At 45.2% G+C, this 10,970-nt stretch overlaps 1 protein-coding gene across 1 annotated transcript in view; it reads left to right on the forward strand.

The window, feature by feature from the left end:
• DNAH11 (dynein axonemal heavy chain 11) overlaps window positions 1–10,970 on the forward strand; it is a 308,320-nt gene that overhangs the window by 177,212 nt on the left and 120,138 nt on the right. Inside the window, exons 52-54 of the mRNA XM_075062396.1 lie at window positions 4,548–4,710; window positions 7,873–7,996; window positions 9,600–9,742. Of these exons, the coding sequence (XP_074918497.1) occupies window positions 4,548–4,710; window positions 7,873–7,996; window positions 9,600–9,742 (430 nt within the window). The remainder of the gene's footprint in view (window positions 1–4,547; window positions 4,711–7,872; window positions 7,997–9,599; window positions 9,743–10,970) is intronic.

The following is a 10,970-nucleotide window of genomic DNA, read 5'->3' on the forward strand; positions in this document are numbered from 1 at the left end:
GAAGCCTCAAAACTGTCTGAATGAGCTTTTAAGGTAGTGTAAACAGCTTCACAAACAGCTAGCCTGCCCCTCTCCGACCTCCCTCTCTTCCCTTCTGCTCCTGTCTCTGATTGTCCCCCCCTGAGATCTTACTCCATACGCCCGGGTTCTCCGCCCCCCCGAAGCCCCTCCTTGGTCTCCCTTTGTCCCCTTGATCTGCTACGATCTCCATTTCCACCCCCACTGCAAGTGGCCTGACAGGACGTCCCAGTAGTGGTGTTGTTTCGTCGGTTGTGCTTACGATCCAACCCCTGGTCCCCACCCCTGATGCCGCCTCCCCCAGAAACTCTGCCCCTCTTCTCTGTGTCCCTGACTGCCCAGTATCCACCCCCCCCCCAGCTCCAGCCCCCTTACCATGCTGCTTAACCCCGCCTCCCCCCTCTCCCGGACCCTCACCACATTGCGTCCAGGAGCGGCCCTGGACAGCGCTGCAGTGGCCTGGATCTGTCGGGGACTGACCTCACAGCCCCGCCGCCTTACCACACAGCTCTGAGCAGGAGGAACTCAGGCTCCACCTGAGCCATGCCGCTTTAGCTCTGTCCAGGGCTGCTCCTGGACATGGCGCGTTGAGGTGCCGGGGGATGGAGGAGCCTCCAACATTCTCATGGGGGCCTCTGCGGGGCCCAGGGCCTGGGGAAAATTGCCCCACTCGCCCCCCCCCCCGGGCGGCCCTGGGCAATGGAGGCAACTGAGCAATTTTTCTGTTTTCAGGAGCTAATGGAAGGATTCTGCTCAGTCAGTGGAGCACACACTCAAAATAGCTTCTACTTTTCACTATTTAGAACTTCTGTCTAATATACCCAGTCTCTCAATTAATGTGCAACACTTGATTCCCAGGGAGTTATAGTGATCCCTGCTGACAAAGGTTAGTTTTGCTAATGCAGTTCCTACTGTTTGTGGAGTCAAAACTTCTAAAATGGAACTTTTTCTTATTGTTAAGTTGTACTAGTACTTCTGCCTCTTTGTTATGTTTTATCTACCACATGCTCAGTGGGGCAGGTACTGTGAGAGTCGTCCTTAATAGAGCAGTCCATTAAGGAAATCGTTGCCCAAGCAGAGTAAAAAGTAGTTTAAATTAGAAAAATAATCCTATGGATTTTTTTCTTGAGGGTTGTAGACTCAGTTCTCCTGATTGGGAGATATAAGTGATTATCAGAATGCCGAAGCCTTCTCTTGAAATGTTGGTAACCCATTAACTTCTCATGGATAAAATCTAGAGATGGCAAGTAGTGTCTTGTGTGTAGGCAAAGTAGCGGAGCTTCATTAGGGAACCTCAGGAGCAGCAACCCTGAAAGGTACTTTTGAAGCTAAATCCTCTAAAACTTTTGTCCCTGTTGCTATTACTCTTATGAATCAAGTCAAGTCTCTGCATTGATTTGATAAGGATAGCTTTGCCCATGAGCTCAACATATCAGTCTTGGTTTAACAGGTTTGCTGTTTTCCTTTCAGGAGGTATCTGTATTAGACACAGATCTCCTTCTACTGCTTAATTCAAAAATTCCACTCAAGAATAGTTGTCAGGAATGATTTCTGGAATGGAATATGATCTGGTGTGATGACAATGTCTAAATTATCACACCATGTCTGGGGTACTCAGTGGGGCAAAAGGTCAAGGTGTCTTCAGACACCTCTGTTATGATGACATTGAAAAGTAGTAACCCTAGAATCAGATGACTGAAAATCTGGAAATTTCAAAAGACAATTTTTAGGCTTTCTTTTAAATGACCTTTTTTTCTTTTTTTTTTTACTAACTCAACCTAGATTACGATTTATAACATAAAATGTCTGTTTTCTCTTTAACTCTTAGAAGCACTGATCTGTGCATTAAAAAATATCAATACTTCCCACAGATCCTCGTGAAACTAAATCGTGGTTATTCTGATCCAAATTCTCATCTGGTGTAAACTGGCACAGCTCCATTGACTTCAGCTGAGAATTTGGTCTGTGGTTTAATATCACCTTGGCTTAGGATGGTTGCTAACAAGCCAAGTTCTTTCTTTAAGCTCTAAGCTAAAAATGTCAGGTGTAAATTGAAGACTGATCTTCAAACATGTCTTCATGAAGTGATTCTTTAGCAAAATTTAGTTAAGCCCTTTGTCTTGATGGTCCAGATCTCTTAATACTAAGGGTACGTCTACACTACAAAATTAGGTCGATTTAATAGTTGATTTTTTTAGAAATCGATTTGATACAGTCGATTGTGTGTCCCCACTAAGTGTATTAAATCAGCGGTGAGGCTAGCATAGACTTTCAGAGCATTGCACTCTGGTAGCTATCCCACAGTTCCTGCAGTCTCCGCTGCCCATTGGAATTCTGGGTTGAGCTCCCAATGCCTGATGGGGCAAAAACATTGTCTCGGGTGATTCTGGGTACATGTCATGAGGCCTGCCTCCCTCCCTCCCTCTGTGAAAGCAATGGCAAAAAATAGTTTCTCGCCTTTTTTCCTGGGTTACTCCTGCAGCCGACATACCACGGCAAGCATGGAGCCTGCTCAGCACACTGTCACCATATGTCTCCTGGGTGCTGCTGGCAGACGCAGTACTGCAGTGCTACACAGCAGCATCCCCTTGTCTTGTCTATGGCACATGGTACAATATGACTGCTAGCCATCATCATCGTCCCATGGGTGCTCCAGGCCGACCTCGGTTAGGTTGGTCGGGGGTGCCTGGGCAGACATGGATGCTCCTGGCCGGCCTCGGTGAGGTCGGTCGGGGATGCCTGGACAAAAATGGGAATGACTCCAAGTCATTCTCTTCTTTAAGTTTCGTCTAATAGAGATTCAGCCCTGCCTGGAATATCATGCCAGCTGGAGGCTTCTGCCTCAGGCTGCTCTCCGAGTCAGCAGCACCGTGCAGTTGCACCTACTCCAGCCTATCCCTTGCTGCCATGGCTCATGAAGCCTGGACAGTAGTAAAGAGCAGTTCAACTATAGGCTGAGCAAGTGCAGAATGGTGGCAGAATGTGCCTTTGGACTTTTAAAAGCTCACTGGCTCAGTTTACTGTCTCGGTAGACCTCAGTGAAACCAATATTCCCATCGTTATTACTGCTTGCTGTGTGCTTTACTATACCTGTAAGAGGGAGACATTTATGGCGAGGTGGGAGATTGAGGCAAATCGCCTGGCTGCTGATTACGCGCAACCAGATACCCGGGCGGTTAGAAGAGCACCGCAGGGTGCACTGTGCATCAGAGAAGCTTTGAAAACCAGTTTCACAACGGGCCAGGCTACGGTGTGAAAGTTCTGTTTGTTTCTCCTTGATGAAAACCCACCCCCTTGGTTCACTCTACTTCACTGTAAGCCAACTGCCCCCCCCCCCACTTCGATCGCTGCTTGCAGAGGCAATAAAGTCATTGTTGTTTCAAATTCATGCATTCTTTATTAATTCATCACACAAATGGGGGGATAACTGCCACAAAAGCCCAGGAGGGGTGAGGGAGGAGGGAAGCACAAGGGTGGGATAGTTGTAGGGGCACCCCCTAGAATGGCATGCAGCTCATCATATAAGTGGCATGTCTGGGACTCTGACTCAAACCACCCGTTTGCCTCTCTGGTTCTTTGATAGGCTTCATGTGGCATTGCTGTGGGTCCCTGTTCTGACCTCTGTCCTCCATGCCCTTGGAGATTTTTTTTTCCAAATATTCCGGCATTTGGTCTTTTGGAACGGCATTTGGATAGCATGGATTAGTCTCCCCATATAGCGATCAGATGCAGTACCTCCCATTCGGTCCATGCTAGAGCTCTTTTGCGATTCTGGGACTCCATGGTCACCTGTGCTGATCAGCTCGCTACGCTGGCCAAACAGAAAATGAAATTCAAAAGTTTGCGGGGCTTTTCCTATCTACCTTGCCAGTGCATCCGAGTTGAGAATGCTGACCAGAGCAGTCACAATGGAGCACTCTGAGATAGCTCCTGGAGGCCAATACCGCGAAATTGTGTCCACACTACCCCAAATTCGACCCAGCAGGGTCAATTTCAGTACTAATCCCCTTGTCGGGGAGGAGTACAGAAATCGATTTTAAGAGCTCTTTAAGCTGACAAAAATGGCTTCATCGTGTGGATGGGTGCCGGGTTAAAGCAATCTAACACTGCTAAATTTGACCTAAACTCGTAGTGTAAACCAGGGCTAAATGACTGATGTGCTCTTAAACGCCTGATCTATGCCCACTGAAGTTAAATGAAAGTTTTTTTACTTACTTCAGTAGGCATTGATTAGGCATTTAAAATGTTGCTTAACAGGAGGTCACCCTTAAGGTTGTACATCCAGTGAATTCCGGTAGAGGAATGGAGCTACGTCTATGGTATTTGGGCAAGGAAGATTGATCTCATCTACCTATCAAGATTCCCAAATGTTGGAGAAAGTTGGCAACAGAAAGATGAAATGATGATAGCCTGTATATGGAGCAGCCTATTACAAAAATAGTTAGCCTTAAATTAAATATCCAGGGAAATTAGAAACTGAATTAATATGGTCCTTGTATTCTATATTGTATTCATTTTTCCATTATCAGGTGCCGCATTAGTCGCATCTTGGAAGCCCCTCGGGGTTATGCACTTCTTATTGGAGTAGGCGGTAGTGGAAAACAAAGCTTATCTAGGCTGGCCGCATACATCAGCTCCCTTGACGTGTTCCAGATCATGCTGAAGAAAGGCTATGGGATCCAGGATTTGAGGGTAAACCAATAAATAATATTTGATTTTCCCAAGAATTAGTGACTTTGAGAAGTTGCTGTTTGGAACCTGTCTAATGACAATAAGGGTGCAGGAAGGGCAGTACAACTTGAGATTAGAGCTGGGCAAAAATTTTAAGATCAAAAAAGGTTAAAAATACCCCAAAACCTGAAAAATATTGGTTCAGACAAAATACTTAATTTCTTTTTCAGTTCTCTGAAAAATTTAAAATAATTTTGTTCTGGGTCAACCCTAAATGAATTTTTTATTTGTTTGTTATTTTTCATTGGCTAGTGAATTGAAAAATCAGTTATTTTCACAGCTCTTCTTTCCGTAACAAAACTTGTGGTTCCTTTGGTTTTCAGCTGTGCTTTTTAAATTTTCTTTAGCTCAGAGAAATAGTACGTGGAAGGGTACTTTTGTGCCTATTTACATATTTTACGGTATTTTGGTAGTTTCCCTTAAATCCTGTGGGAATTCCTCCCCTCCCCCGTGTCCCAGACGTAGCTATTTTCTAAGCTACAATGATCTGGGTAAAAAAACTATGGTACTTACAATTATCCCCTTTGGTATTAGTTTTTGGTGATCAGTTGTAAGCTCATTAAGTGGAATAATAATGTCACATGGATAATTGCAGGGCAAAATTCTGTCCTCTGTTACAGTGCTTCTCAAAGTCAGGCCACCACTTGTTCAGGGAAAGCCCTTGATGGTTCGGGCCGGTTTGTTTACCTGCCGCGTCCTCAGGTTTGGCCAGTCGTGGCTCCCACTGGCCGCAGTTTGCTGCTCCAGGACAGGGGGGGGCTGTGGAAAGCAGCGTGGGCCGAGGGATGTGCTGGCCGCACTTCCTGCAGCCCCTGTTGACCTGGAGCAGCAAACCGTGACCAGTGGGAGCCGTGATCGGCCGAACCTGTGGAAGCGGCAAGTAAACAAACCAGCCCGGACCACCAGGGGCTTTCCCTGAGCAAGCGGTGAACTGGCTGTGAGAAGCACTACTCTATTACATGTGAGCCATTTAAATTAATGGAGCTACTCATATACTTAAAGTTAAGCATGTGCTTAAGTGATTTGTTAGATCAGGACTGGATTGCTGAGGATCTGGAGGATTGAGTCCTGTGTGCACTAATAGGGGAAGAGGTTATATGAATTTCTTCTCCCCCACATTCCTTGTGGAGCAGCAAGTGAAGATTCCAAATCTACTGGCCAGAGTACTAGATGAGGGTCTGTGTATGACCCTGGTTGGTGCATATGGCCCAAATAGAAAATTATCTGCCAGTTTGGACAATGGTCAAACCACCAGAGCATATGCTTCATTGGCTATTAAGTGCAAAGGGAAGGTACAACAGTAAGAGATGCTCCAGTGCACATTCCTCCCCCAAGCCATCCTTCCCAGCACAAGCACAAAGGCTGAAAACACACCGCATAATGGGTTCTCCTCTATTTCCCATCCATAGAACCTTGCAAGCATATAATAGAAAAGGCAGGATTTTGCCTGTGGCAAGAATTTATATTTTTATGCTGCTTTTCTTCCCTATTTGAAGAATATTAATTTGAAACCACCTGGAAGTTAAGGGGATTACATGAAGTTTGAATGGCAGAATTTGCATCTCACTGAGCTGCTGTTGCCACCTGATGGAAAACTCTGAAGCATTCTAGTTAGGGAGGATTCCAAGTATAGAGCCATTTGTTTTTTGTATTCTTCAGTTTGTGTGAAATAATCCTTGTATCCTGAAGTTGTCATCATCTGCTTGTCTCCCTGATCATTTCTACAATTCATTATGATATCAGATTTGGAGGACAATGGCTTCAAGTAAAGACTTGGGGATTTTCTACACTGCCCTGCAGTTCACGCTATGGGGGTGTGAATGGTAGTTTGCCCCAAAGTGCTCTGCTGTGATTCCTTCATCTAGACAGTGTGGGAGCAAATCAGAAGGTTCCTAGTTGACATCCTGTTTGATGACTATGGGTATGGCTACACTTGCAACTTCAAAGTGCTACCGCGGGAGCACTCCCATGGCAGCACTTTGAAGTGCGAGTGTGGTCGTGGTGCCAGCGCTGGGAGAGAGTTCTCCCAGCGCTGCAGGTACTCCACCTCCCCATGGGGATTAGCTTACAGCGCTGGGAGCCGGGCTTCCAGTGCTGGGGCAGTGTTTACAGTGGCGCTTTACAGCGCTGTAACTGCTGCGCTCAGGGGTGTGTTTTTTCACACTCCTGAGCGAGAAAGTTGCAGCGCTGTAAAGCGCCAGTGTAGCCAAGGCCTGTGTTAAAATGAACTAGGAACCTTAGTTCATGCCCTCAGCGTCCACACAGGGGGAGTTAAAGCATAGCATTTTGGTGTAAACTGCAATTCAGTTTGGGCTTTAGGGCTGTGTGGCAGTGTAGACATAGCCTAAGATGTAGCAGAAGATGAATTTTTGCCCCAAACCACTGAGGAGAGGAAATGAGGGAGGAACCTGCTGACGTCTGTCAGAGCCAGAGGATCTCCCTACCACTGGACCACATGGCTGGCTGAGCATATAAACTGGCATTGTATATAACCTATATCACAAAAGAAATCAAATTCAGATGCAGGTGATGTTTTATCTTTTTCTAAATTATTTATTCTGCATTTGTACAATGCTTAGCTCAATGTAATCCAGATCCATAACTGGGGCTCCTAGGTGCTGTTGCAATACAAACAATAATAACATACCATTCCTCTTTTAGTGAAATTCTTCAATGCTATTCCTAGCAAAACAAAACAAAAAACCCTTTGCATTCTGCATACAACAGTTACAATAAGAAAACCAATCAAAAAGACTAAGCTGGCTTTTCTATGTAATGCCCAGATATTAGCAGCATAATTAAAATTGTTCTCGAGAGGGAGTTACTTGGCAGAGATGTTACAATATCAGTTTTCACTATATTAGGAGGTAATTCTTATTGATTAGCAGCCTGTTTTCATCATCACCACTTGGTCCTGTCAAAGCCACCATTTTTGTCATCAGATGTCTAAAACTGCAGGTAACCTGCTTTTTTCCCTTTTGAATGCAATGTGACAAGCTAAAAAGCTGTAAATAAATTGTAAAGGCAACAGGGCATTGCTGTCAATCACATGCATTTCATGCCTTTTTCTCCCCTGTATCAACACTTAAACAAAACATGAATGATTACCTCTTTTCTTTACAGGTAGATCTTGCCAATTTGTATATCAAGACTGGAGCCAAGAGCATGCCCACTGTGTTTTTGCTGACAGATGCCCATGTTGCAGATGAACGCTTTCTTGTGCTGATTAATGACTTGTTGGCATCAGGTGATTAGAACAACACATTTCTTGAAAGATCTTCCTCAGTGACAAATGATCTGTGGTTTCAGTGAACTTTAGAGAGAGATTATTTGTCTTTGAGATGTTCGCAGAGAGAATCCTTTAGAAGATGCCATTTAAACCCAGCTAACTTGAGTATTATACCTAGTTTCCTTAAGGAATCAGTGCCCCCTTGAGAAGGCTAATAACAACGTCATCTAATTCATAGATTGTAGACTTCGTGCACCTGATTCTCTTCTTCACTTATGCCATTTTACACTGGTGTAATTCCATTGGTTTTAACTGCATTTATTCTGATTATACCAGTGAGAGAGAGGAGAATTGGGCTCTGTTAATATTTTAGGGTATGGATTCTGAATTTGGAGATCACAAACAGGACAAGGGCAATATGACAAGGTTGGGACTCACCACCACAGCACCTCATGCTGGTGACTCTGGGAATTAGCTCAGTCCAGTGGAGCGCCCCCTCCTCGTGGTGTTCCGTCCATCATCTCACCCTCAGTTTGCATGTATGAACCTGCGTTCCTCCCCACTTGGTGGCGTCCTCTTCTGGACCACTGCCCTTTGGCAGTGCCCCTTAGTCCATCCACACTTCCTTCCGGGAGGGGAAGTGTCAAGCAGCTGTGTCTCTACACCTCAGCCAGTGTGGGCCAACTGCACCTCCAAAGTCACACCCCTCTTGGCCGGGGGTTGGTGCAGCTTTACATGGCTGCTCCCATTGGCTGGCTGTAAGGCAAGGGGGAAGGGGGGGGACCCAGGCCCGCCCACTACTCTGGGTCCCAACCCAGGGACCCTCCAGTGGCAGCCATCCTGCCCTTCTTCTCTCCCTCTGTCTGTCCACGTCCCTGGGCCGCTTTCCCTTCTGCCCCTTGCACCAGCTAGGCCCTTCCCCCTCAGGGCCTGCAGCCTAGCAGACACCAGGCTGGGGTTCTCTTCTGCTCCCCTGGGCCTGCCCAGCACTGCGCTGTCCCTGGTGCTAGTCTCCCAGCTCTGGAGACAGACCTTCACCTCTCAAAGGCCTGGGACAAACTGACTCTCATCTCCCTGAGCAGCCATTTTATAGGGCTGAGCCTGGCCCTGATTGGCTACCTCCTATTGGCTGTCCATCTGTGCAGGCCCACTGGCCTGCTGTAGCCCTAACTTCTTAGGGAGTGGGCAGCTACCCACTACAGGCAGGTTATGACCAGCATCTCATTCCTTATAGCTAGAGAGGAGTCCTGAAACTCTTTTCACTTTTAACATGGGGTCACTGTTTGGAAAAAATTGAGAAGTACTGTTTTAGAGGACAACATGAATGTGCTTCGTGGTTCATAGAAGGAAAACACAGATTTTTTTTCACTTGAAAGAAAATTCTCTCTCTGGATAAAAATGTGTGAGTAGCGCTAGCTGTTGTTGTTTATTCCCATAGCACATAGGAGCCCCAATCACGGACCTGTATCCCATTGTGCTAGAATCTGTACAGACAGGATAAAAAGATGGTCCCTGCTGGTAGACCATATAAAACATAGTTTAATAGTTTGAATTCTTATTTTTTGGGACTTTTGTGATTTCTTCCCTCCCCCCCCCCCTCCCCCTTTATGCTGTTATGTAGGAGAAGTTCCAGATCTATTCAGCAATGAAGATATTGATGGCATTATTACAGGAATTAGGAATGAAGTCCGAAGCCTGGGTCTGATTGACACCAGAGAAAATTGTTGGAGATTCTTTTTGGACAGAATGCGACTACAACTAAAAGTAAGGAAAATCACATGTGAAAGAAACTTTGTGAAACCAGCAGCTGATGATGGAAAATTGGATTATTTGAATATGCTATAGTGTGTGTTTAGGATCCAGGATGCTACACGTAAAGATATATATTTCCACATGGGTAAGCCTTTGACAGTGAGCTTACATCTATATAGTGGCTTTCATGCAGAAAGACCTCAAAGTAATGTACAAATGGGTTACAAACTATGGGCCTAATTCTTCCCTAAATCTGTCTTGAAGCTATTGGGAGTTTTACCTGAGTAAGGATTGCTGGACTAGGGTGTAGCATTATATGTGAGTGTATTTAGATACAGGCCTTATCAACACTTAGACTCTAACCACTGGTTAGCTGCACTGGTGTAAATCATGTCTGCATAAGCATTTGCACTAGTGATTACAATTTCACTTGAATCCCCTTCACTCCCTATCATAATGCAGTTGTTTTTATAAGTAAAATGTTGGAGCTGTTTAACAGAGCAGTGCTACAAAGCAGTTTAGGGCAGATGTGAAGAAGAATGCCATATCCTATTGACACCTATTGTTGGGGAAATGTTATCTAGGCAGAACATAGTTATCCCTGTTGGACACTGGAAAATGGAAGCCAACCACTCTGCTCTTGTGAAAAGTGTCATGGGGGTCTTTAAAGGCTTTAAGGTCATACACACCTCAGTTTTACATCTCCTCTATACAGATAAAAAGAATATCCTGTATTATAACCATAAAAAAAAAAAGCTTTGAAATGGATAAAAATCCTTGTGCTGCTGGGGTTAAGCTGATCTCTAACGAATTTTTACCTCTCTTCACATCCACTTTTTACTCTCCGCTACTTTTTTATGTCTTCTGCAGTCCTCTTGTGTTGCAATCACTTCTGTCCTCCACTGTTGGTTTTTTCTTTAACCCAGGACTGTGGTAAACATTGGATACTGGACTCTAGAGGCATAGGGAGGGTTTGGTATGAATTGCATTCTCTGCTGCTTTTGATCATCAGGGTTGAAGTGCATCAGAGCTGAATGGGGAAAGTAGCTGCCCACTTTATATCTAGCTCTAGTTAGTGTTGTTAGTCTCTCAGGCTACGTCTACACTACAGAATAATTCCGAATTACATTAAACTGGTTTTATAAAACAGATATTATAAATTCGATTTCACGCGGCCACACTAGGCACAGTAATTCGGCGGTGTGCATCCATGGTCCGAGGCTAGCGTCGATTTCTGGAG

Source organism: Chelonoidis abingdonii, chromosome 2 (assembly GCF_003597395.2).
Source record: "Chelonoidis abingdonii isolate Lonesome George chromosome 2, CheloAbing_2.0, whole genome shotgun sequence".
NCBI lineage: Eukaryota > Metazoa > Chordata > Testudines > Testudinidae > Chelonoidis > Chelonoidis abingdonii.